A 27,332-nucleotide genomic window follows, 5' to 3' on the forward strand; every position below is an offset into this window, starting at 1 on the left:
CTAATCCAGTTTGGATCAGATAGCTCAGATGGGGTTTTGCATGTGTCCTAGCGTTGAATTGCTTTCTCCCCTCTGATCCCAGGCCCGCTGCGCTCCATGGTGGAAGATCTGCAGTCAGAGGAGTCGGATGATGATGACAGCTCCTCTGGAGAAGAGGCAGCAGTCAAAGCAAACCCAGTCAGCCGGGATTCCAGGTGGTAACAAATCGGGAAGAAAGATGTTTGTTGTCTTTTTGTCCTCCACGTTTGGTATTTTTGTGTGCCTTCCGTTTGGAGGGAGGGATCAAAGCGATGGGGTTGTGTGGAGAGGAAAGTGTGAGACAAGGAGAGAAGGGGCAGATGTGCGGAGTACTTAGCATGGGGTAGGGACACAGAGTCCATGAGAACAGTAGGGTGAGAACAGAATTAGGTGAGTAGAGATCACCAGAGCTCAAAGAGAGGCAGCCGCTGGGAAGTGTGTGTGTTGAGCTTGCAGGTGTTAGTGACTGAGCCCTGTAAAATAGTCACCTAATTGTCATCTTCAGATCTCTGCTGAGCTGAATGGTGAGTGGCACCTTTGATCTGCAGAGATTAGAGAAGTGTTCTGGAGGCTGTCAGCATGTGTGCTCTTCTTACTGCGTTTTACTGATACAAAACTGGGAAATCTTAGTCTTTGCTGTTAGTGTGTGCTGACAGTTGGTTACTTGACTCCTAAGGGACTTGGTTAACAGCTGTTTCCTGCTTTAGTCAATGGAAGTAGTTGAATTTCATTCTTCTGTCCTCAGGAAACGCTGTTGTCTCAGGCTGAATATTTGAAACCAAACGCTTGGCCCAGATTGCAGCTGCAAATTTCAAATGGTGCTTGTGTTTACCAAAAACAAACAAAAAAAATCTGTTGTTGCACTCTGTCATTATCAACTAAACAGGAATGGAGACAGTTTGAAGGATGGTTTTTTAATACCTTTAGGGGATAGGTAACAAACAATTTTTTCAAGCTCATCAAAAGTAGGATACCTGCTATAATACATCTGTAGGGCCACAAGAAGAATGAGAATAAGTAGGAAATCTCAAAGGTCACGAAGCACATTTTTCTGCCTGTGTTCTCAGGGGGGGTGTTGGTAAGCATCTTGCACAGGTACTCGGTGATCTTGGAATTAATCCCCAAAATGATCAGTTGTTGTTTGTGAAAATCAGCTGTTGTTGTAGAACTCCTCAGTTGTTCTAAGGGGACTTTTGTATGAAAGAGTTGAACTGCTAGCTGTAATGCATAAACTAAAACTTCCTACTCCACCTGCCCAGGGAATGGAAAATGGCAAAGGTGACGTCAGCTGGGAAAGATTCTTGGAAACTACAGACTGAGAGTTTCTCCCAGACAATTTAGTAGTCTAGAATAAAGAAGAGAATGTCACTTAACTCTGTGCGGTTCAGTTGACAGCTAAGTAAGCTTCCTGTTACCTAGTGGTGCTAATTCTCTGCTGCTTGTTTTTCAGACTGAGCCTTAGTGACAGTGACAGTGATAATAGTGCAGATTCCTGCCTGCCAAGTCGAGAGCCACCTCCTGGTCAGAAACTGCCCCCAGCAAATAATAAGGTACAGCATCCTACATGCCCATACCATGCTACTTTCCGCCACTCTTGGTTCCTGCATTCTGTGCAGTCCACGGTGTTAGTTCTGTTTTGCACCAAATTTCCCCTATTTCACTGTCTTCATCAGATGGGTAATTTCTCTCTGTTCACTGCTCTGCATCCAAACCATTAAACCACCATGTTGTCTGAACTAATTTTGGTCCCTAATGTTGATTTGGTTTACCCTCAGGCATCTGGAAGAAAAAGCCCAGAGTCTTGTAACAAGCCAGAGAAGATCCTGAAGAAGGGAACATATGACAAGGTATGTTTGAGGATTTGCGTATCGTAGAACTGTTGGATATTCACTAATGTTTCTGTGTGGAAAAGAATTTGAAGCAGCCTAGCTTGTTCACATTGTTCTGAGTATAGTGAAAAACAGATGTTGAAAGGACAGAATTTGGAGAGTGACACTGCAGAAACTGTGTATGTTAAATAGATGGACCCCCAGGTTGTCTCCATATGCAAAATGTTAAAATTGTTCTGTTTGTTTGCCCTTTGTGTGAACCAATGATCTGGCCACTGCTGCAGTGCTGACTGCCTCTTCATTAAAAGGCTGTTTTCGTCTGGTCTTTGATCTTACAAATTAAAGATTGTTGGATGCTCTGCTTTGCTGGTTTAGTTGAAACCTTTGTTCAATGAAATTCCCTTCTTTCTTGCCTCCAAGGAAAGCAGAGCAGCGTACGTGGCCAACTCACAAGCAAATAGCCAAACCCAAGTTGTCCAGCAAGATCTCCCACTGTGACTTTTTCATAAAGAATTCAATCAAGTGGGAACTTAATGCTTCTCCTTAGCCTAATCATTGAGGGCTTTACAGTAATCAGAGAATCAGTCTGTAGCTCTCACTTGCGTGTGTTAACACTTTTTCCAACAGGAGAATACAGCACAGGTTAATCACGATCTAGGAGATACTCGCATCTGAGTCTCCTACTAGCTACAAAATCTTCCACAGTTAGCCATAGCTGAGATGGCTTATCTGGGGTAAGGTCTGTAGGGAATAATATCTTTTATTAGATTACTTAATATAGATAGAAGGGGACACCCTTGAGACCCATTGAAGAGAGGGCCTAAAATACCATCAGGTTTTATAAAAGATGCTAGCTCTCACAGCAAGCACAGCATGCAGTACTGTTTGGGTGTTTTATTAGGAAAAAGGCTTTTTTCTGCATGAATGTGCTGGGGAGGGGGGTATATTTCCCAAATGTTTTGGGAGGAGTTTGGGATTTTTTAATTTTTTTTTGTCTTGGTACAATTACTTAAATGAGTTCAGTTCTCCTGAGACAGACATGAACAACTCTGGGACAGCTTTACACATTAAGAATCTGTCCCCTGTGAGCAATAGTGTGCCAACAGAAACTTGTCTTGTTGGCTGCTTAAATAAAAAATAAGTAAAGAAAAAAAAACATCCTGATATAAGAACAATTAAAATGTTGAGCTTGTAAACAATCCTGCATTTCCCATTGTGGTATATGTAAAACTAACTGGGAATAGACTGCATTCAAGTAATTTTTTTCCTCACGTAAACACAAATCATTGTTCAGTAGATTGCTGGGGTGTTGGTCACTGAGCATTGATGCAGGTATTTTTAGGTAATTGAAGAACTCTCACTGAAGTTCAGTGAGCTGAATTTCACCTTGTTGAGGTCCTCTAAGCACAATGGTTCTGACCTCTTCTTAAAGCTGGTTACATGTGTGTGTTTGATGGTGTCATGAAATAGTCTTGCTGACGGTCTTCAGACCATCTGTATGTACGTGAAGTCTTTAGTCTCCCAGTACTTGATAAGGATGGAGGAGGCAGGAAAAAATTTAGGGAAAAATTTGGAATAGGAACATGTCTGAAAGGGCCTCATGTTCCTCTGATATTCACTAGGAAAATCACTTTGGCAGTCATACAAACATGCCACATATGTCACTGTTTCTGTTCATGCCTCCTTTACAGGCCTACACTGATGAATTAGTGGAGCTTCACAGGCGACTAATGGCACTACGAGAGCGCAACGTGCTACAGCAGGTAGAGATCATTTGTCAGCTTTCTGGCAAGCTGTTGTACTCTGGTAATCTTCGTGTCCAAGGGTCTCAGCCAGACCCCTTTGATGCCTGACCTTTCACTGCCTCTCCTTCGTTGAGAGGGTCTGGTTCACTCTGAAAGCAAAGATACTTAGAAAAAAAATAAAATCAGATGTGCATGCAATGTTTGTGTTGGAAAAGATACAGAGGTGTGGATTGTGCATCCTTCCTCAGCCATCCTGGTAGCGGTCCCAAAGCTGGGCTCTTTTGGTCTAATTGAAAAGGAAAGAAATGTGCCCACGTTGCTTTCTGGACTGAGCAGAGTCAGGCATGCGGGAGGAGCTGGTTTGCTTTTTTGGGAGAGGATTCCCTTCATGTTGTGCGACATTCTCATCTCTGAGGCTGTTCCAAAGGGATGAGAAAAGGACTGCATGGGTTGCTCTGTATCTGCTGGCCTTTCTGCTGTACTTAATCTTTACAGGGTCTCTGTATACATCCTTGCTTGTCTCCTTTCTGTACAGATTGTAAATCTCATTGAGGAAACTGGGCATTTCAATGTTACCAACACAACCTTTGACTTTGACCTCTTCTCCTTGGATGAGACGACCGTCCGTAAGCTGCAGAGCTACTTGGAAGCAGTAGCAACATGACGCTTGGCCTTAGAAGCAGGCTGCTTTTGAAACCAGAAATCCCGTTTATTGGTACCAGGAAATGAACCCATGGAACTAGGCCTTCTTATTCTCTTGATTCACCCGAAGCACTGCCTTAGAGAACAGCCATGCTCTATGAATGCACAGCCAGCTGCACTTTCTTGTAGGCTTCAAACAAGCACCCATATTGCTGAGTCTGTCCTCCCTAGCTTCATAAGTATGCTTGGGCACAGGTCCTGAGTAGAGCAAAAGACGTGCTGCACTTAGCTGCACAGTGTGACCTTTTTGGTTTTACTTCAAGTAACTGTGTTTTAAGAGCACATTTTCAGGTGTCTCTGAGATCTGAAGAAGTGTGGATGATGTTTTCTTCACCAAATCTAGGGACCGGCCTGCCTGCGGAGAGCTCTAGCGAGTCCCGTTTCCTCCAGCTCTGTGAAGAAGCGTTCGTGCTGCGTAAGCAAGATTGGCTTTTACAAAGCTAGCCTAGAGACTGATGACCGAGGAGGCTTCCCAGGGGTCCTGCTGGTCCGCTGCAGAGCAAAGCGGCCAGATTCCAGTTTTGATCACTTGCAAGTTAGTTCTGCCGCGGTTTGGTACAGAGCACTGCTGTAGTTTTGGCTCCTGATTCCTACAGGGCATCATTCCACACGCAGGACCTTCAGCTTCCTGCAGAGACAGTTTGTGCTCTTTGAAGAGGCCTCTAGAATCTGCTGTCTCCCGCTGGGGTTTTGAGATGTCGTGTTTGTTGATCTGAGCTCCTAAACAAAGTCTCACTCCTTTCAGTCTGCTTTAACTGTAATAGGACTACAAAACTGTAAGCTGTATATTTTATATATATATTATATATATGTATGTACTGTATGTATAAGAAGGGCCTAGTTGGGTCTTATGATCTTAAGGGTGTGTTTTTCTGTTATGTTTTTTAATGGCTATGGCAGGGGAAGGGCGCTTAATAAGATTTGACTTGTTTGTTAAAATGCCTCTTGTGGACAATTTTTAGTGTATGAAAGCTGAACAGCAATCTTCAAAGCATTTTGTGCTCTGGAAGGGACTCACCTGTCGTCTTTTCATTTGTCAGTGTTTAATAACTTTGCCAAAATACGTGATTGGTTTTTGTTCTATGTTCTCAAAGAGGAATCTCCTACAGTGGCCCCTATAGTAGTGGCTGTACTTTGGGAAAACCAAAACAAGGGAGAATTTTATCTTGGGACACACCTGGAAAACGCTGATGTAAAAACCAAGTGAAGTCTGGTTTGTTTCCTCCTCCTCCCTCTCCCGCCCCACTGCCTGCTTGAGAAATGGCAGGAAACAGTGAACACTAATCCAGAATCTTTTATATATTTCTAGTTAAACTAGTATTGACTTCCAAGTGTTGTCTAGGTGGCTGTGAGGAAAGTCCTGTAGCTTTTGTCAAAACTGTATTACACTCCTGTTCCCTAAATTCAGGTGGTTTGTTTTTGGTTTGTTTTTTGTTTTGTTGTGGGGGTTTTTTTGTTTGTTTTTAAGAATTGCTCGGTTTTTCCAATCAGTGTGTAAGCTTTTGCCAAATGTTAAGTGGGCTGCCAGCAGCAAGGAGGAGAGCAGCGGTCCAGAGGAGCCCTCTGCTCACGAGTGGACCTCCCGTATCTGTGAAAGCCCCGCGTGGGAGCTGGGGGGTGGTATCACTCCAGGGTTTGCCGTCCCTTCTCCATGATGAAATTGCAGTCCCTTGTTTTGGGTTACCCCTTTCTTTATCATGGAAATGTTGCAACTAATCAACTTAAGTGGCAATATGATGATAAGCTTGTTTGAGTTGGGTCATGTTGACCCGATTCCCATTAATTTTGTCTTTGTACCATCTTTCATGTGTCGTGTGTGTGTGTATATATATATATATATATATATATAAAATCAAGCTCATGCCAGGTGCAAACCCTGTCACGACAGTGATCTCGGCTGTTTTCTTTCTTGATGGACAATGCCAAGCCTGGATAGAAACCCTGTGAGCAAATGTACACTGAGAAGGCAGAGGACAGCAGGAAGAGGAGGAGCTGCAGTTCTGTCTTGGTTGGCAGTGGGACGCACCGCGGCGGAGGATGGCAGACGTAGTCCACGAGCGTCACAGATTCGCCCGTGTGCGGTGTTAGGTGTGGTGGGTACGTGCGAACTACTCATGGTCTCTGTTGGGTCTGTGGCATGGAGGAGGCAAGCCTTGTGCGGTCACTACGGCCCCAAACTTGGCTCCCTGGGCGTGCGGAGTGGCCCTGGCACACAGTGCCTCCTGCACGTGGCCCCCAGTGACGGGTGGGGTTGGTGACATCATCCCGTCCCTGAAGCAGCGGTGGTGGCCAGCCTGAGACCTCCCGAGGTCTTTGCCTCCTCTTTCCACCCCGGGTAACTTACTCCCACAGCCATTGCATCTGTGTCGCCCATCCTGGCAGCGTTTCTCCTGGGACTATGAGTAGCCTCCAGAGTTTACCCCACGAGGGATCGGAGGCGTTGCCTCCCTTCTGCCTCCTCCTCCTCCTCGTGTGAAGGTCTGACTGGTCACGCTGCTCCCAGCCAGTCCAAGAACACGTGTGGGACGGTGTTCCTGAACTTGGCTGGAAGTGCCCGGGGCTCCCGCCCGCGGCTGTGGCATCGTCCTGTCCTGGAACCGACTTTGTTCGTGAAGTCTAATGAGCATTGGTAGGAATTTTGTTTGGTTTTTATAATAAGTATTTTACACATGGATTTTTTTAGACTGTTTATAATCTCCTTGAAAACCTGAAATAGGATTGTTCCCCCAGCAATAGTTCTTTTCCATTGTGTGCACATGCTGATTTGTTACTAAAAGGTTTCTTGCAAGTACTTAGTTGTTCTACAGAGTTGTTGTTTTTTGGGGTATGTGGTAGCGTCGGGGACCACAGGAGGAATGACTCTGCAAACAAAGAATGGTCAAATTTGGGCCTCGTCTTGTGTCCCCTTCTAGTTACATATGAACGAGTTCCCTGTGTAGATTCTCTATAGGCTGGCTGAATGCTGTTCTGAACATGCCGTGTACAGGTATTTGTGGATAAAGTGTTTGTTCTTGTGTCACTCTTGAGAGCATGGATGGATTATTGTACTATAGGAAGGAGGTGGCAGTGCTGCTGTCGGCATTGCTTCAGGTCTTTGAGGATGTGTAGTAGCTTGCATTGTTTAAAAAAAAAGGAAAAAAAAAATCCAAAATCGACTTCTAGCCATAATGGTTTTTCCAAGGAAAATGGACAGAACTCTGTTACTTTTCAGTGTCCTTCATCTCGGTACTGAAGGCACGAACGAGTGCTGATCAGTCTGAAGGCTTTCAGAGTTGCTTTGAATTGAATCGTGTTGGAGGTGAGATCAGGACACAGCTTTTCCTTTGTCCTTGGCCTTTGTATTAAAGGGCAAAAGAGGGGTCAGGAGTATTTTCCTGTTGTCTTGGTCTGCGTATGTATTAAGCCTTGAGGCTTTGATTACTGACATTTACTATTAAAAAAAAAAATAAAAATGAAAAAAAAAAAAGGATAGTAAGGCTGGCTGGATCCCAAAACACCAGCTGAGGAATCTTGGACAGAGGTAACGAGACTGGCTGTGCTGTGGTCAGGCTGAATACATGGAAGTGCAATGATTTTGCCACCAGTTCTATTGCTCTGTGCGGTGGTAGCATCAGAACTAGCAAAGCGATTGATGCAACAATCCAGAAGCAGTTTTTTGTCAGATCTTGACACGTATTTGATGGTGAGAGAGGTTTAAACTTCCCTTACGGAGCTTGCCCTGTCACGGTCTCTGCTTGCAGAGACCCGAGTCACTCTGGTTCTGCACGTTTCAGGTGTCGTGTTGGCGAAAGCACTGGAGCATGGGCGCCGTTCTCAGACGAAGCTTCTCTCTGCTCGCCCAGGTGCCTGGCACTCGCTAGTTGGCACGCTCGTGTCGATGCTGTAGACAACCGTTGTGCACCTTGTATGAGTATTACTCCTAAAACGACAAAAATCCATCGGTATTGCTTTCCGGGGGGTGGGGTGTGAAATAGCCATCAAAAACTGACAAGATGAGTTTGCACTCCTAAAGAAAAATGTAAGTACTTCAACTTCTAGATAATTTTTAATTGTATTTCTGCCTAGAGCCGAGGTATTAAATACCTTGTCACTTGAGGATTTTAAAAGTTGTGTTGGGAAATGAATTCTTCACTCAGCTGTAAGAAATTCAGCTGGCCCAAGACTAACTTCAAGATTAAAAAAAAAAAAACAAACATGTTTGTAATACGTTACAGGATTGTTTGTCCTGAATTTTAAACTTTTTGTTAAATTTGTGGAACCATGGAGGAATTTTCTAGAAAAAGTGAAATAAAGTAAGATGGAAAAGTAAAACTTCAAGCGTTTTTTTGTTTGTTGTATTGCTTCTCCATGGACAGCAACGAGGCTTTCCTGCAGCGCCTTGTTATGGAGAGTGTTTTCCCTTAGAACACAGAAGCCAGCGAGGCAGTCGGCTGCTCTGCAGCTCTGCCAGTTCCCTGCCTGCAGGCAGCAAAACATGAAGGAAGAGGAAACTTGTTTCAAGCGGAGTCAGTCTGGGGGATGACTCCGATGTCTGTTAATACAATGGAGTTTTAAGTTGGTTGTTTAAATCCTGCTGCAGCTTCACCTTTGGGTCCCCTGCGCCTACCAGCAGCGGCAGGAAGGAGCTGTGAGCGCTAGGTGGAGCGAGCAGGGCAGAGCCCAGCTTTGCCCAAGGTGGGTGCAAGTGTTCCCTCTGCTTCCCTGGGGGCTGAAGAGGTTGTTGGGACTTGTCACAACCCAAGAAGAGCGAGGGCAGAGCCCTGGCCCAGGCATTCCTGGGCCACCAGCTGTGCGTGTTGTTCCCTGTGTGTTTTGTACACACAGGTCTCCTCCCTCAACCCTGATAACGATCAAGGAGGCTCTGGCTGCAGCTCTCCCCATGATAATGAACCTTTTTGCTGCTCACCGCCCTGTCACCTTGGACCCTGACCCTTATTTTGCAGAAATTACTGGTGTTAAGAGACACAAACTGCAGAGTTTATTTATTAGGCATTTCTCTGAACACTGGAGACACTTCAAATTCATACAGCTGAGAACACAGACATTTGCACGAGATCAGCAGCAGTTACAATAGTGCATTGCTCACCCTTCCATACGGGGCTGTAGGCACATGTGCAAGTGGAATTTCACTGAGCCCAGAGCAGATACAAAGGTTTAGGTTTAAACCCCGCCTAAGGTGCCCAGTTCCATGTTAACACCCACCACAGCGAGGCTCCAAGAGGGAGCAGCGCTGGAGGTACAGAGCTGCTGTGCTAGTTGCGTTATTAATGGTACAGCACCTGCTTCCCCTCACAGGTGCTGGCTGCTCCGCCTTTGGCCGTGGGCTGCTGCCCAGAACCACTGGTGTTCAGGGAATGATTTCTAGTTTGAAATTTTACATTTCCAAGCACTCCTTCATTCGCTGTTGGGAGGAGCAGTCCAGTCCCTCCAGGTGCTGGGCAGACCAGAATAACCCCTGCAGAACCATTTAGAGACTTTCAGGAGCAACTGGTACCAGGTGCTTTCCCACAGCACTGGAGAAGGCTCCTGTGTGTCCCAACGCTCCATGAATTCAACATCAAGGGCCTTTACAGTTGCTGGAAGGGTCACAGACCTTCAGAAGAACCAACCTTTGAACAACTGGGTTCCTAACGTAGTCTCCTCTCTACCAGTGCAGGTACAAAGCCTCAGCCCCCCCGCTCCAGTGTCCCACTCCACTCAGGAAGCTCCGGGCAACGTTTCTATGATTGTAAAACTACAGCCAGCTGTCACACACATTTGTACACAGCCTCAGAAATAATCCCTTTGCATAAAACACTTCTCACAGTGCAGGCTGTGTATACTATTATAACAATACAATTTATGGCTTCATTATAACTCAAGAAGATAAAACACTCAAAAATATTGCACAAACCAACCCAGCAAACATGAGGTTCCAGGTACACACTGAGCCAGGGTGTGTGGTCACACAGCATTCGGTGTCTTTGACAGAAGACAGTTTGTGGGTAAAGAGATTTAAAATAATTCAGATGTCATCAGCATGCAGTTAAATGTGCATCAGGGGGAGTGAAGTACACCGCTATAAAAAGAAATCTGCCTTTCTACCTCAGCAGGAAAATTGCAGTTCCTGATTGTTTTACATTCAGCCCAGGAAAAGAAAACTTTGGTTAAAACATAACTTGTACAATGGATTTAAGGTAAACATTGTATTGCCCTTATAAAAATGGAAAGACAAAAAACACGAAGCAGAGATATTCGGGAATACCTCAGCGTTACAACAGACACAGGAAAACACCGGGCACAAACACGCTCACCACACTGCAGTACGACGGCCAAGAACTGTACAGTTAAGCGATTCAGAAGGGCTGCGGGATGACCGAGCCTCATTTATTTCAGCAGAACCAGGGAATCCTCCCTGGGGAATCATCCTCTAGGCTTGCTTCAGTCCACGGCACAAAGCCTCCGGGCTACTGCCGAAGAGCGTTCTCCATTGCAGTAGGTGCGTCCATGTTGGCATAAAACTGAGCGATTTGGTCTTTGTACTTCTGTGCCACCACAGATCTCTTCAGTTTCATTGTTGGGCCTGCAGGAAAAACACAGCGCACTGTTTTAATGGTGATGGTGCTACAGCTGGTGTCGGTTTTGAGACAGAAATCAGTGTTAGAGTGAAGCAGCCTGGAGGAGGAACATGAACAGACCTGGACTTCTAAATTACTCTGATTACTAAAACCTCCCCCCCTTCCCCTGTGCATAGGAACAGCACAACCACCCTGCAAGAGACAACGCAGAACCGAGGGCGAGCGCTGCTCAGCTCAGTGGAAGTGGGAATTCATCCCACCCTCCCCAAAACTACACGGTGGAAAAGCCACAGCGAGGAAGGGCCAGGGATAGCTCTGTGCGTCGGGGGTCCTTGGTATGCTGCCTGGTCAACATCCAGGGAAGGGGTGACGGGGAGACCCCAAATGCCCCACCCACCACTCACCAAGCTCCCCACCAAAGAGAGAAAAGTCCTTCTCCAGAAGAACCCACTTCTGGACTTTCTGAGCATTTGAGACAGCTCGCTCATTGACCGCCGAAATTCCCTTCTGGATAGCCGCGTAGACAGCCTTGTCTTTGCTGCTGATGATTTCGGAGACTTTGGTCGCCTTGCTGCCCAGTTTTTGACAGTATTCGATAGCTTCTGCAGTGAGATCATCTCCTGGCTCACCAGTTTCCACATCCACATTGCACTGCGAGACAAGTTCGAACAGGTAACTTCATATTGCTCAACACTCGACTCCTGTCATACTAACAAGCCTCACAGCCATGGGAAGCCATCCCATCTCCTTCCCCACCCCAGTACCAATTGTCCAATTAATCAACCACTGCAATTTTCATATGCTTGCTGCAACCACTGCTTCAAATGAAAACACCTTGAGGCAAAAAGCAGATGAAACCCCTCTAGATGCGCACGCTCCACAGCTGGGTCAATACCAAGGAACAAGCTGGGTACAGAGCTCATCTTCCACCGTCCCCCTGTGCTATCCCAAGTTGATCACTTTTTTCTGGACCACAGTTTATTTCCTTACATCCCACAGCAGCAGAAGGGGCCTGTTGGAAGTCACCACATGTGGCACCCATCCCAGACGAGCACAGCACCACCACCTCCAGGGCCTGGCACCAGGACGAGGAGGCTGGCAGGCAGTCTCGCTAATGAGCAATTAGCGCCATCCTGAAAAACCACCAGCCTGTGAGGTCTCGGGACAGAAGTCAGTGCAGGCCACCACAGATGCATCACTGTGGAGTTTAAAGCCGGTGTCTTAAAAAGAAATCACTGACAATCCTGTCCTGTCCAGACTGCTCTGGGAAGCTACTAAATAGGCAAGCAAAGCAGAAGGGTTTCTTTTGTCAGTCTCCCTTGTAGCTCTTTTACTTCTGTTTCTTTCTGCCCTATGTGGTACAGAGAGAAACAGTTGCCCCGAACAGAAGAACCCAATTGTCTGATCAAGTGGCAGTGCTTGTTTTTCTGTAGTTACAACTGCTGTTTGCAACTCAGCTACAAGAAGTCATACTCCATGCTGCCTCCTGTCTCTACAAGACACTGTAAAAATGTGTAACAATTATCTTCCCCACTGGAATTAAATGCATTCAGCAATATCAGTGGATCCCCATCCTGTTTTCCATTACCTTTAGTGTTAGAAGCATAGCAAGGAATTTTGCTTTGTCTCCAACCAACATTGCATTGCTGATGATGGGAACAGCTTCTTTCACAGCATCCTCGATTGGAACAGGAGGAACGTTCTCACCCCCTGCAGTGATGATGAGCTCTGGAAAACAGTCAAAGCTTGATTAATGCTTAGACCTTGCCCCACTTCCTTCACAAATAACTTTATAGCTCCTTTGTGTCTACCGGATCAATACTGAGTCTGGCCCCCGAGAGCCAGAGAAGGCAGCAAACCAGGATGACTCCAGTCAGACCAGGAGAGACAGGACAGAGGTGTGCAGCGACCAGCGGTGCAAAAGCTGCTTTAACACACTGGAGAGGTCTGCAGTTTGGGAACACGAGGTGTGGCGTACAAGCGCCTCAGTATCCAGCCACAGTCACCTCAGACTCTTAAGGTGTGTGAGTTGGTAGGCAAGTTGTTCAGAAACTGAAGTAAAAAATTTGCTGAGGCAGAGCAGAGTGTTTGAAGTTAGGCAGTGTGATGTGGAGCAGAGGAGAGCCTGCCTGGCTTGGCCATCTTTCATAGATTTCTTAGAGCAGCTCCTTTGCGTGACCGTTTATCTCTTTTTGATGATTGAAGTCTTGCATAAAATTGGGTTTGTTTGGGGTTGGTCAAAGCGGTGTCCCAAGAACCGCATTGCTGCAAGCTGTTTGCACAACTGTGCTAAGCTGGTGTTTTCTCTTGGAGGTAACTAGCTGGAACTGGAGGGAGCTGGTGGTACCCACAGCTGGACCTGGACCTGTCCAGCACCGTAAAACAAGCCAACAAAGCATTTACTGCTGAAATCAGAGGATTTCTTCCTTGCTCTGCAAACACACAGCGGTTTCAGAGGTCATTCCTCTCCTCCCATCGCATACCATGTCACACACTCAGTGGCAGGACACGCTGTGGCTGTATTCACATTCAAAACTTCAGGAGAAGCATTTTAAACTTCCTTCTGTGCAAGCCACAGCCACGTAACTAGCAGGGTGCAAACACATCGTATCACAGTACTGCGTAACCTCAAGACAACAAAGTCAGGGGATGCGTTACCTTTAATCCTGCCAGTGATGTAGAGGAATCCATCTTTATCATGCTTGCCAAGGTCACCCGAATGCAGCCAGCCATCTTCATCAATCGCCTCTTTGGTTTTTTCTTCCATGTTCAAGTAGCCCATGAAGATGTGCCTTCCCGAGAAGCAGATCTCCCCAGTGCCATCTCCATCTGGCTTATGAATCAGTGTCCGGCAGCCTGTGACTTCCTTTCCACAGCTTAAAGAAAACACAAACAAACCATGGCTTTTTTTTTTTTTTTTTTTAATTCAACAGCTGAGCAGCAGTGACATTATAGCAGCACCCTCTCAAGCTAAAGTGTTTGAACAAAGCCAGGCAGCTGTTTATTACAACTGCTTGAGCAAGGAACTTACTTACAAACTTAAAAGGCATGTGCTTATGTACGGGGAACTACAGAAGTTGTTACTGCAGAGGGATCAGTGCTCACACACCTGGTGTTTTCCACTCATTGTTCTCAAACACCTGAGCTTTGAATTAGAAGATTTATGTCCTTGGCAGCAAACTTCTACTGATGATGGTATTTACTCTGCAGACTGAACCCACAGGGACTGAACAAGCCATTCAAAGCAACAGCACGGTCTTACTGCATTTATTCATTTGACATTGAAGTGAACTGTAGGCTAGAGTTAGTAATTCCTCCTTCTCCCTATCAATCCCTTGCTTCCTCCTCAGTTCCTAGAGAATCCAGGCCAAGTTAAATTTAACTAACACGGCTGTTGCCCTTGGCAGATCTCTTCATCTGCAAGATGTGGCCAAAGCAACCGGCTCCCTGGTGACTTTTTTTACTGGCAGCAGAACTCTGGGGATGAGGATGGAGATGCCAGATGCAAGAGAAACGTTAAAGCAACTCTTCCTCCCAGAAAGATATTTACCTGGTAAGCTTGAAAGCATGAGGTAGAGAGATTGTGTGAGGCCCAGAGCTCTCGCTCATGCCGTACAGCTCAAACACAGGAATGTTCAGACTTAAAAAAAATTCCAGCGTCTCTCTGGTAATGGGAGCAGCCCCCGTGTAGCACTTTGTGCACCGGTCCAGCCCGATGGCCTTTCGCACTTTCTTGTACACCAAGTGCTTGGCCAAGCAGAAGTTCACTGGGACTTCAGAATACCTGTAAGAGAAAAATGGTTACTAGCTCTCAGTCACCAAGTAAAACTTTTCCCCCTTCCTCCTTTCATCTTCAACCTATTTTACTTTATTCAGTAAAAAAATAATGATTCCCCCTCCAAGCCCTTGCTGCTCACCCTCTGGTCCAAGCACTACGTTTGGCTTTTACTGTCCATAAGTCTGGCCTGTTACATGGGACATAATTCCTGATCCGATAGTAAAGTTCTCCTAATATTTGTGACATTCCTTACATGTGGTTCATAATTACCCATTCATTCGCTTCAGGTTTGTCTGCAGCCCGACTCCCTTGGCCCACGACGCCACTTTTCTTCTGAACGCTGATGACTTTGCGCCTATGGATTTCATTTTTTCTTCCATTTTTTCCCAAACACGAGGAACTCCCAGAAAAGCAGTTGGTCTCACTTCCCGCAGGGTGTCTACCAAGGTGCCCTGAGCGAAGCAGAATTTAATACAGCTTTTCAAACGTGCGTCACTATAGGCTTCATGTCAGCACTGGTCACTAGCCGAGGTTTAGGACTCTGCCATCAATTTTTGGGGAATTGCTCCTTTTCAACTGCCACCAAGAGAAAGGAACCCTGGGAGCATCCAAATGCCACAGTGGTTTTGAGAAGACAGCAAGGGTCAATGCTTCCGGTGCCAACGCTGACACAGTGCCAAGAGAAGAATTGTTCTCAGGACACAGATTTAATGGTGGTGGCATTTTGCAATGTGGACAGAGCAAATACAAAGCCATTGCTCAACCAAGCTGTTGGGGCGGAGAACTGGTGTCAGGTGAGACACCAAGAAGCTCCTAGTTGTGAAGTGCTTGGTCAGCTCATCCCAGCTTGCAATACGGAGTCAAAAGACAAAGGTCGGAGTGGCTATTCTCGTCAAACCAACAGACCGTTAAACAGGTCACTCCACAAATAAACCGAGTGAGCACAGCTTTCAGAATCATGAGATAAGTCAGCCACGTTTGTTTTAAAGCACCCACCCCAGCTACAAGCAGGTGGATGGGTGTAGAATTGTTATTATCTTCTGGTTTTACCTTTAATGCATCTGGCTGAGCAAAGAAAACTTGCACACCGAATGTCATTGCCGACCAAATATCTGACATCTGTGCCGCGATATGACTGAGGGGCAGATAGCTGACCACCAGTTCCTGCTTTACTTTAGCATCTACCAGCATTATGAAACGCCCAGCTGCCGATGCCGTCCACGTCAACTGTAACGAGAACCCACACCAGTATGAAGCGACAGCTCTTCCGAGCAGGCTCAACACAGAACACACAGCTCACAAAACAAGTCTCCAACCTCCCGTGATCCTACCAGGCACGTTTTTCAGCTGATCTCTACCCTCCCTCAGCACCCACCCAAGGTCACAGTTCTCAGAATGGGCATTTATACAAAAAGATACTTACGTTGTCATGACTGAGCATTACTCCCTTGGGCTGTCCAGTTGTCCCCGAGGTATATATTAGCGTACAGCACTGGTTAGGCTTCTGCGACTCAATGATTTCACGGAGCTGGGTATCTGGAACGTCTCTGCCAAGGTCCATGAACTCGCTCCACTGTATAAGAAGAGAAGAGCTCAGTCACTTTGTAGGCTATCACTCACATGCCAAATTAAACCCTTTGCTACACATGAAGAGAAGGAAACCGTTTCCTATGTCCAAACCTCTGGCAGAATCTGGAAGAGGTTGTAAACATGCGCTGTCAGCCCCGCACTGTTTTCTGGCTGCCACAGGAGGGATCGTGAGAAGCAGAAAAGGAGACTGATCCATCCTGAGAAGCTTACTAGCTCTGCAGCAACCCTGGTATTCACTGGGAGCGCCAAGCTGGAGTAACTGCGGGACCTGAGGCTGCCTTGCAGAGGTTGGCACACTAACACCCTCCCTTGCAACGTGGATTATCGAGGTCTGAACAACAGCAAACATCTACTGCTTCATCAAGGCGAGCAATCCCTCACTAAAACCAACACAAGCTCACATGATGACCGTCCCATGGGAGGCGATGGTTCCTTGCAAGCAGTCAGCTAAACACAGCCAGTATTTACAAGCCACTAAGATTCCCAGTACTTACAGAGTACAGATTTGGTCTCTTCTCTTTCAGCTCTTCCCCATACAGGATAATAGCTTTCAGATGAGGTAGTTTATGCTGAATCTGTGTTAAAAAGGGAGATTCATGAGAAGGAGCGAATCCTGCTTGTCCCTTTTAAGCTAAAGTAACCCACTACTTAACATGCTACTGCTACTTGTCATACTAAGTAAAGCTGAGAGCATCGCATCTGTGTTACTGAAAGAGAACAGGGAAGCCTCGGTAGAGACAGTAATCATTTGGACTGGGACACTGCCAGACAACCTAGGGGATGCTTAATTGTTCGTTTTGGCTTCTCGTATTTTTAAGCTTGAGGCTTTGCTGAGCTGCAGAACCACCATTTAACCTCTCGTGAGATTTAGCACTAATGACTGCTCATCTGGCTTGAGCAGGGAGCACACCAAGGAGGCTCGATCAGTTCACCTCTGCTTTCAGATACAGCATTTCCCTCAGGCATTGCCCTCCCACAGCATTTCCCCTCTCACATCTGTCAATAGGATGCTGTAGATTCCAGCCATTTAAAAAGTGTACTTACTTCTAAGATTTTCTGCAGCTGTTTATGGTTTTCCACAACCAGAACGTTAGCACTACAGTTCTCTGCTACATAATGACAGGCCTCGGGAGAGTTTGTAGTGTAGATACCAACAGCAAATCCACTACAAAAGAAAAAGGGAAAAAAAAAACAGAAAAGCAAAACACAGAATTAGAGGATAAGCAGAGTTGCTGGCAAAAGTCAGACCATTTCAAACTTTAACAGAGGAAAAACTTTAGGAAGAATATACCATAAAACAACAACAAAAAGCAGAGGGCTTAATTCCAAGAGCAAAGGCTCAGTTCTGGGGCATGGGAAATGTCAGAATGGTGTAAGGGACCAAAATGGCTCAGGTGGAAGAAAGCTATCAAAATCCAGTTCTGTGATTTGCTGGCATTTCCCATCATATTTTTAATCACAGTGTAAGAAAGCATGCCTTTGGATTAACCTACTGTTCATATTATTTTTAAGAGAACCACCTGGCTAAAAAAAAAAATTTGTCTCATTAATTCATCATGAATTAAAGAGAAAATTTAGCTTCTAGCTATCTTCATTAAATTCAAAATATAAGCAGTTGCTTTTGTTCTGCGTTTTTGTGGTTTTGTTGTGTTTTTTTAATCAACAACTGCTTCTTACATGAATACTGATATTACTATCTGAATGCTAAAGCAAAGGGTATGTCAAGAGACAACACTCATTCTTACCCTGCAAGGATAGCGCCAATGTCAGCAATAAACCACTCTGCAGAATTAAATCCCAAGATGCACACTCCATGGAAACGCTCTAGTCCCAGCTGAAAACAAGAGATGAGATTACAGCAATCTTGTTTTTCCTTTGAAGAACGCTTAGAGTTAATTTACAGATCTCTGCCATGAGCACAATGTAAAGGGAAAAGTTCATGCTATTATATACGGTAATTCACATTGAAAAACTTCCCAAGACCTAATATGGAACCAGTTAAGTTTCACAGCAGACACTGTCTCATTTTATCAGCTCATTTTATCAGTAGTCAGGGAAAAAAAAAGGATTTCCTTAGGTCTGCACTTGATATGACCAGCTCACTGACGCTAAGGGTATTATAAAACTGCAGTCCAGGGAGTTACCAGTTCCCTTTTTGGGCTGGGAATGAGAAGGTAAGAGGTGAAGTTAGACAACACCTACTGAGACACTTAGTAATTTAGTACAAGTTAGATATGTCAGATGTCAGTAATGACAAGAGCGACAAGCTCCAGTGACACTTTGCTATGAAATTCTAGCTGCTGAAGTCCCAGTTTTCACATCTCCTTCAGCCAGGCCCTGGTTTTTGTCCCAGAGTGGAAGGATGCAGACTGGAAGGTCCTACCGTAGGAATAAAAACCGAGTGGCCTTAACTTCAAGAAATAAGACTTTATAATGGTAACAGGAACTCCGTGGAATGTTGGTTTCTCTCTCTGAGTACAGGCAAAAGGCTCAGCCACTTTGGACATTTAAGTCCAATTCAGAAGCATCCCCTCCAGTTTTTTCTTAAAAAGAGCAAAATTTACATGCCTCATGAGGGGCCCTGTCCAGGTTTGCCACATACCTCAAACACCTTGCTTTAAGTGTTTCCTTATGCGCTTTTTTCCAGTTGAACGTGGAAGCAACTTGCAAGACATTCAAACAAAACCACTGTGGTAATTACCAAGCTGTTCATGGCACGTTCAGGTATTTCCCTGTCACTTTAAGACTCACCTACACTCAGAGAATTTGCAGATTTGAGATAGAGTTGACCACAGCCATTTCAGCAGTGAAACTAAACATGAAGGAGGAGCAGAATTCAACAAAAACTTACCTTCAGAAAGCTTTTCGCTGCTTTCCAGCACTCATCATAGTACATCTTATATGTTAGTTTTATCCACTGGCCACGCTTCTTGGATGCAAGGGCATAATAATCACCGTATTTCCTAACAGCTTCCTGGAATAGCTCATGAACTGTCTTCGGTGCCTCACTGCCTATGCCCTGTTCATCCATCCTCAGTCTGACTTCTCCATCACGTCGTGTTGTCCACACACTGGAGGCAGCAGGTGAAGAGGCTGGTTTGAAAGAAAAGCGTTCAGCATCATTGTTTAGAAATTGCTTGCTGCCGTAACAGAAATATAAACATAAATATCTCACATATGAAAGCAAATGCTATTATGCCCCTCTCCCACCCCCCTTTTTTGACCCTTGGCAAGTTTGCCATACAACTCCCAGTATTTTAGAGCAGGACTAATAGATGAAACCTCTAAAGCACTTTCAAAATTTTCTCATTTACATCGCCCTCTAACCCATTTTGCTGCCCTAAAGCTCTTGTACTGGTAAGGTGGCAGCTTCCTGCAACAATCATATACACCATGCTTTTTTTTTTTTTATTTCCCCAAGGAGGACTGAAAGTAGCACATCATTACCTGGTAGGTAAGCACTAGGCAGTGACACTACCTATTCTAGTCCTTGAAGCACACCCGTGCTTTAAAGTCTAATTTCAAGAGGCTTCTGGACAGACCGACCTGCAATTTGAGTTTCTTCTTCCATTGTTATGGTTTGATAAATTCCTCTCCAATTTCAATAATAATTCTATGCACACTGCAGGAACTAAAGATTCTTTCCACTTACCTTTCAAACCAAGCGTGTCTATCTGACATCCCTCTGTCTTCGTATCTTCAACCGCCTCGACAGTTCTGCAAGGCAAAGGCAGTTAGCCCTGGATAGGTTTTGTACGCTGGCAGAAGAACGCCTTAGGCATTCTTGCTCCATCACCTAATTATATTAGTCCTTGGATGTCAAAATGGTTCCTGATGCTCTGCAAGCGACTTCATTTTACTAGCCTGCATGGCTATGGCAATGAAACAGGTCCCTCTCAGTGTGCAAGCTTTGCCTGCACCGCTTTTAAACACGTGTATGTTGTCCTAATCGTAGCTACCATTTCAGATAAGCTGCAGAAGAATCCATGAACGCCACACCCAGAAAAGAGCAATAATTTAATGCCACGGGTCTGCTCTAGATGCCTGAGTCTACAGCAGTGAGAAAGAAGGGGCAGGAAGGGGCACACGGATCCGGTGCTTATCTCCTGTCTGTAAAATGTGAGCCTAAGGCAGGGGAGGCCGCAGCGGGCTCAGCCCACGCAGGGCAGCAGTCCCCCTGGCTAGTCACCCTGTGGGGAACCCACGGAGATTTCCTGCATGAGGCCAGGCCAGCTGAACAGCAGGAAATTGATTTAACAGGATATCTTGTTCTTAGGTATTCCTAATAAAGTTAGGGCATCAGGCTTCCACCAGATGTTTGTGGGGAAATGGAGACAGGCACATCCCCTGTCTGCATCAGCCCCGTCCTCACCAGGAACTTGTCCTGCGGTGCCAGCTCAAAGTTGCCCCTTTTACTTTCAACTTTGCAAGACCTGGTGAAATGCCACCTGCCCGCGTTTGTAGAACAGTGTTCTTCATCCCTTTCCAGGACAGACTTTCTCACACCCGTAAGTGATGAGGATAAGGAATAATCAAGTCTCATCTCTCACTTCAGACCACGAGTTGGAAGCCAGACCCTGTGAGATTCAGTACTGGAGTCCCTGTGCTCTGCTCCCCAGAAGACATCCCACCCTCCAAACTACAGGCAGATGATGCTTGTACCCCTACCCTGGGCAATACCCCACTGGTACCATCAGCAGAGGTTTTAGTTGACACACGATTATATTCCAGAGAACCAAAATTTCCCTCTTGCCTTGCCAAGCAGCCCTCCCGGGGCCCTTCGCTGCAGGCCATCACGAAGGTGTTTGTCTCTTCACGCCAGTGCTAGGTGTTTACCCTTTCCCACAGCCATGTTCGGTGCAAGGTTTCTCTCTAGCACCAGCTCCCGGGTCTTCTAGAAGGGCTGCGCACCCCTGACATCACAACGGCCCCAGCCGCTCGCAGGGGCAGCTCTGGGGCAGAAAGAAGCCCCGACAGCTCTGTCCATCATGGTCAGAGCTCACCTGCAGACAGGCAGGAGCTCCCCCGTCCCATGCAAACTCCAGGCTGGTTCCCCCCAGCCCCATGTTTTTTTCCCTTCCTACTAGACCAAAGAGAAGAGAAGTCAGCACAAGGCACTGTGCTAATTCCAGTGTAAGGGGTAAATTGCTTCCCTCTGGTTTAACTTTTCTCTGAATTTCTAGGGGATAGTCAACTATTACCACTTTGAGCGTATGATACGGTTTGAGCATAGAGACGATTTGTCACAGCTCCTCCTACATGCTGTCCAAAAGCAGAACTGCTTCTCCTAACGAGCCTGCAAGCCAGAAACCAGAGGGAAGTAAATAATATTTTTTTCTTTATTTCCCCCAAAGTGATTACTAGATATTCCCTACTACACATTTCCTCATTATTGAGAGCATTTTCAGCACAAATTAATGCTTGGTTGCAATAGTTCTACACCATTTCTCCACCATCTTTTATGATCAAAGTATGCAAATGATCCAATAACATGAGCAAAAGAGCCCCAGCTACTTCCCTTCCAGTGAATCAAGTCATCTTTTTCTCCCCCCTTACTGAATTACTACACAATTCAAACGCAACCTGAGAAAAATGAGGTAATGAGGTTTTTGCCAGCTATATCCCATTACACTGTGGTGAGATACAGACCCTTAACCACTCATCTGCTCTTCAGTAAGAGGCTGCTCAGATTTACAGAGACTAACAGGAGTTTGATGAAATTCAAAGCGTAGGTACTGCACACAAAATATCCCCCACAGAGGCACGCCTCTCTGTTTACAGCAACACTTCACAAACAATATAGCACTTGCTAAGTATCCCAAGGATTTGATCAGTGCCCTCCCAGTTACACAGAATTAACAATTACGCAAAGTTCCTTTATAAGAGGTGATCTTTCTGACTATGCAGAATATTCTACCATTCCTGCACTTTAAATTTATATTAAATACACACTACTTCAGGCTCCATATGCTGTGTGGTAGCTATGTACAGCAAATTTAATTCTGTTCCATTTCTTTTGAGAGGGCGAGGTTGTAGATTCAGCTTTTGGATTTTGGAAGTAGTAACAAATGTTTGAAATTTCTTCCAAAAAAACCCAAAACTTAATTAATCTAAGTAAACATGATAGAATACAAACTATATCCTATGTATACAGGTCAGCGCAGAGAAAATAAAATCTTAAATTAGACAAACCTAGTTGAAGAGTTGAGCAGTACATCATCCAGTGACACCTCACAGTTCCCTTGAGGATCCGAATTAAAATAAGCCACGGGGTCTGGTTCCGCAAGCGCCATACGTGCATCTGACTCACACAGCATTGTCCCTGTAAAAACAGGTTTTAAAAATTAAAACACTAATTGAACACTGCAGTAAAATCAGCTTCCATTGATGTAGCTATCTGAGCAAGGCAATCCCAAAGCAGGCATGACTCGGGACTGCTGTATTTGCATGAAATACAGTACATTTTCACAGCAGACGCAGCGCACACCGCATCATGCTCAGTTCATTCAAAAAACCCAAATGGCAGTAGATGATACATCCATTCCTGCATCCGAAAAGGAGCGTGACAATTACAGCTTTAAAAGAGCACCGCGAGCCTAACAATTCAAATTTTACACTCCCTTTGCCCCAAACGTTCCCACTCGGCTCTCAGTCTCCCCCCAAACCCGTCACCGCGGGGCTCTGGGTCCAGCCTTACAACGCATCGCCTCCGCCTTTGTGCAGCCTCTCCTCCCGCAGCCGCTCCAGACCAGCGCGGAAGAGGACGCGTAATATCCTTTATTTTTAAACTAGCGCCCAGGAGGCAGATCTGGAGCATCTTATGTCATGTGCTGCCTGCCTCGCAATTGGAAGCGGCTCGTCACCCCACACCGCCGCCTCTTAAGGAAGCTCTGGTCCCGCGCCTGCCCACCAGCCTCCGCACGCCGGGGCTTTGGGGTCCCCCTCAGGGGATGCAGCCCCAGGACACCCCAGAGATTTAACTTGTTCTCATAAAAAAAAAAAAAAAAAATCAATGCTTTTGCAGCCGTTGTGTTCACACAGCTTTCAGCACTTTGGCGTTAGGGGATTTCGTCACCAAAACGACACATTTGTTAACGCGGAAAGCAGCCTTGGTTTTATTTAAGGGTTACATTGGTCAAAAGCCTTTGATGCTTATGACTTGGCAGGGTGAGCTTTAGTTGTTTGAAGCTATTTCTAACTGATTGGAGATGAATCTCATTACCCTTGATCTTTTTTTTAAAAAAGTGGATTTCATCATCCTGTTTTGCACCTGCATTAGACAGACGCATTTTAAAGCGGGGAGCGTGAAAAGCGCGTTTGTCTGAATGACGACAGACAGGAGCAAAAGGAAAGAGCCCTTTTATCTAACGAATCCAACACAGCCAAGCTGCAGCAAGGAAAGCCATGGCCAGCCACAATTCACTGCAGGCAGACCTGCCTCCAGCCCAGAAAAGCACATGTAGTCCCCCCCCCCTTCCGCTTCCTCATCGACGCAAGGACACGTTGCTGCTCACGCCACACTCTGCTACAGGCTATCATTCACAGTGCAAAAATAGTTTAATTCACAAGCAGCTGACAAAGCTATGTGTCCAAAAATCCGATCTCTGAAGCTCCAAGATAATTGGCAGACATCACCCAATGCCCCATTCTAGGCTGAAGAGAGTGGTTTATTCTGTTGGGGTTTTTTGGTTGGTTTTTTTTTTTTTTTTTTTTAATAAGACAGCTGTGAGAAAAGAGGCATTATCTCTACAGAGCAGCCCAGTGCTGGGAGCAGCCGGCCAGACCTGCGAAACCTGGGTGTAGCTCCCTCCCCAGCCTGGAGGAACTCAAACCCACATCCAGAAGAGCACGCCGGTCACCAGACTGCACGGTGCCTGCTGGAGACGTCACCACCGCCCCTCTTGCTCAAGGAGAGTCCTGGGCACGAGGCGAAGGGGAACGTACCGTAAAAGCTGACATCAGCCCCGACCCCCTTTCACAAGACTGTCTGTACCCACGTTCCTTCCCAGCGCCCCACGACGAGGAGTTTAAGGCTTCCCTGCGACCCTGAAGGAAGCTTTTCTCTCTGCACTAGTTACAGCCTTTCTCTTGCCACCGGCTCTGCAACACAGGGCGGAGGTGTCCTCCCGCCAGCTACCTCACAGCACAGCCGGGCAAGCGGTGGAGGTTGGTTGGAAACACGTTGGACAAAGAAAGGCACTAGCCTTGCCACCCAGACAAGCGTTTCGGCTGGTAGGCTGAGGGTTTGTGGCTCTTCACCAAGGTCCCCCTGCACGGGGCACAACCCTGACCACAGGGCCTCCTGCTGATGGGTGCTCAGTTCCTGAGTCTGGGCACACCAAGCGTGGCACAAAGATCACGGACATGAGGCTGCACGGACTTGAAAGTCCAGGGAGACACAGCAGGACATCGCCGTCACCATCACATCTAGCGGGATGGGTTCCTCAAGGGGAACAGAGATGTTAACGCCACACGGGCCACAACCTGGAGAGCGGCAGCACGTCCCTGCACAAGCAGCAGCAGAAGTCCTGGCGTGCCCAGGTACGCTTGCCCCGTGGAACAGAAGCATGCAAGCAGAAAGCTGCAGTGCAGCCTGGTTGTGTCCTCGTGAATGCAGGCCACTGGAACCCCAAGTCAGTCGTGCATTTTATGTAACAAATTTAGGTTAGAATCAGAAATTTGACCAGATATCTACTGTCACCAGCTCTGCCAAGCACTGAGCCAGCCCCTTCCTTCTCTGGAGCTGTTACAAGCACAGCTACGTACACGAGCCACTGGAAAACGCGCTCACCAGAGCCAGGCTTACGCTCCCAGTAGCTCACCAGGGGTGAACGGGATCACCAGTGACCCGCTCCTGCCCCGCACTGTTTCCAGAGGAGTCGCGCACTGCGAGGCACCACAGTTGCTCAGGACCACGAAGAACACACAGCCAAACAAAAACCTGCTGAAAGAAACCTCCCTTGTAATTAAGCCTGCGTGACAGCGTAACTCATTTAAATACAAAGCATCTCCTGCTTTGAGGGAGCACCGTGCCCTGGAAGAACTGGAAGCAGGTGAGCGATTCCATTGAAAGCCCTGCGGAGCTTCGCCGACAAAACAGAATGGGAGTTTGGCTCCGTGCAAAGTCCTGACAGTCAACGGGACAGGAGCGAAGGTTTCTGAAACCTGTTTTTTAGCTTAAAACACACATAGTGCTTCAAAAACATCAGTTCGAATTCAAATCACTGACTATGCTCACGAACCAGCCTGACATTTCCAGCACAGCCCACTGATTCCTGTCACCGACTTATTTTTACCGGTAAAGACGCCGCGTCCGATCGGGTCCAGTTTTCACTCTGCTGATGGCTTTAGGCGGTTGCCGTGTTATCTCACCGCCTTTCCACATTTCCACCAAAAGTGAAACTTGGCCTTTTTGTTCCTTTGTCTTCCTTAAAGATTTATTGAGGAAACAGAAACCGAGTGACCCGCTCTTCCTCTTTTAGATAAATTCCTTTTTTAAAAGGGCGCTGATAAAAACTTCCTAAGCACTCAAGGTTTTTTCCTCAGCACGGGTTGGCCTACAGAAAATTATCTGATGCCCTCCTGATGCAAGAGCAGAGAGAGCACGAGGAAAAACCACCTCAACCCCCGTCAGGATGACATCACACCAAAGATCTTGAACGGACAGCGGATATGTGGCTCTGCAGCAGCCTTCAGAGCTGAGTTTTGGCGGAACAAAGCTTGCCCACAGACCACCGCTGTCGGCTGGACCCACGGCTCGCCGCTCCCAGGCGTGGGCCAACGCCAGCGGCACGGGCACCGTTCCTCAGCCACGCAGGTCACCACGTATCTCCTCGGATTCTGCACGGATCGCTGGGGAATTCACCTCAAAGATCCCGGCGTCCTGGCAGAGCGACGCGACTCACCGGGAGGTTGTTTCGCCTTCCACTCTTGGCACACGTCACCACGCCACCTGCGCGTGGGAAATCCCCTCAGGCCGAGGGGGAGCACGGGGTGTTCTCCGAGACACCCCACCCACGGTGCCGCCGGCCCCCACACCACGCCGGCCTCTATCTTGAAGCCGGCGCGGCCGGTACCACAGCACCCCTGAGCGCCCGAATCGCCCCACGGCCGGGGTGGGGGGCAGCTGCCCACGGGGACGGACAGGCCGGCTGCCGTCCCGGCGCTGCTCCCCCTCACGGGACGGGGCGGCCCCCACGGTTTATTTCACCCCAAAGCCACTGGGCTGGGGGAACCGCTCGGGCCCGGGGTTAACAGCCGCACCAGCCCCACGGCCCTCCCGCTCGGGACGCCCAGGGACACCGCGTGGGCACGGTCAGGGCCGGGGCTCGTGGCGCTGCTCCCCGCCGCGGCGCGTGGGCGGGGCTGTCACGGCTCGCGTGGCCGCCGGCGGGTTTCCCGCGTGGGGAGGGGACGATGAACGTGAAACAACACACACACACACACACACACACACAGAGAGAGAGACACCCCCCCCCCCCCCCCGCGAGGGGCAGGCGTGACGACACGCGTGATTCGCCGCCCCGCTCCCCCCGCGCGCACGCGCCGTTACCTCAGAACCGGCTGGCGGGCGGCAAACCCCCACGCGGCGCGACAGCAGCTGCCGCGCGCCGCCACGCGGGGCCCTTTAGAGCGCTAGCGGCGGGGGGCGTGGCCACAGCCCAGAAAGGGCGGGTCTCTCCGCTCCGCTCCGCCCGCGCCTCCGCTCGAAAGACCCGCGCGGCCGCGCCATTGGACGAGGAGGCCGTCGGAAGGCTGCAAGGCTCCGCCCCCTCGCCTCGCCCCGCCTCCCCCCCCGGCGGAGGTCACCCGCGGTCGTTGCCCCGTCCGCCGGGTCGGGCCGCTCCTGTTCCTCAGCCCGGGCATCGAGCGTCGGCCCCGGGTCGGGCACCGTGACTCCCTCCGAGCACAACCTCACCTCCCGCGGGCCGAAGGCAGGACGGGCTGAGCCGGTGCCGCGCTTGCGAGGCGCTGGGAGAAGCGTGGAGTCGCCTCACAGTCACCCCGGAACCGGTGAGGGCGGCCGCGCCTCAGGAGCCGACGGGTCGCTGCGAGCCTGAGGTGTTCTGCGTGCAGCGCGCTGCTCTGCCGCCTTCTCTGCCCAGCGCGGGGA

The 27,332-nt window shown here is 47.7% G+C and overlaps 2 protein-coding genes across 5 annotated transcripts in view; one reads left to right on the forward strand and one right to left on the reverse strand.

Moving 5' to 3' along the window:
* The window catches only part of MLLT1 (MLLT1 super elongation complex subunit), a 34,896-nt gene extending 26,303 nt beyond the window's left edge, over window positions 1-8,593 (forward strand). For both annotated transcript variants that reach the window (XM_054805503.1, XM_054805502.1), the window contains exons 8-12: window positions 83-194; window positions 1,469-1,568; window positions 1,794-1,865; window positions 3,539-3,610; window positions 4,128-8,593. In XM_054805503.1, coding sequence (XP_054661478.1) covers window positions 83-194; window positions 1,469-1,568; window positions 1,794-1,865; window positions 3,539-3,610; window positions 4,128-4,256 — 485 coding nt within the window. In that variant the 3' untranslated portion in view covers window positions 4,257-8,593. The remainder of the gene's footprint in view (window positions 1-82; window positions 195-1,468; window positions 1,569-1,793; window positions 1,866-3,538; window positions 3,611-4,127) is intronic.
* Window positions 8,594-9,249: 656 nt separating this feature from the next.
* ACSBG2 (acyl-CoA synthetase bubblegum family member 2) lies at window positions 9,250-27,275 on the reverse strand. 3 transcript variants are annotated; one of them, XM_054805552.1, is made up of 15 exons: window positions 27,138-27,275; window positions 22,412-22,541; window positions 19,872-19,936; window positions 19,071-19,312; window positions 17,965-18,053; window positions 17,264-17,384; window positions 16,714-16,794; window positions 16,053-16,202; window positions 15,680-15,856; window positions 14,900-15,081; window positions 14,402-14,635; window positions 13,510-13,727; window positions 12,440-12,579; window positions 11,256-11,502; window positions 9,250-10,856 (listed from the first exon to the last, which is right to left on the reverse strand). In XM_054805552.1, exons 2-15 carry the CDS (start codon window positions 22,534-22,536, stop codon window positions 10,741-10,743), a joined length of 2,187 nt encoding a protein of 728 aa, XP_054661527.1. In that variant the 5' UTR covers window positions 22,537-22,541; window positions 27,138-27,275; the 3' UTR covers window positions 9,250-10,740. The 3 variants fall into 3 exon arrangements, with proteins under 3 accessions (XP_054661527.1, XP_054661528.1, XP_054661526.1); XM_054805553.1 differs by lacking the exon at window positions 27,138-27,275 and adding an exon at window positions 26,772-26,887; XM_054805551.1 differs by lacking the exon at window positions 27,138-27,275 and adding an exon at window positions 22,917-23,000.
* Window positions 27,276-27,332: the final 57 nt, after the last annotated feature.

The sequence above is a fragment of the Grus americana genome, chromosome 28 (genome assembly GCF_028858705.1).
Source record: "Grus americana isolate bGruAme1 chromosome 28, bGruAme1.mat, whole genome shotgun sequence".
Taxonomy (NCBI): Eukaryota; Metazoa; Chordata; class Aves; order Gruiformes; family Gruidae; genus Grus; species Grus americana.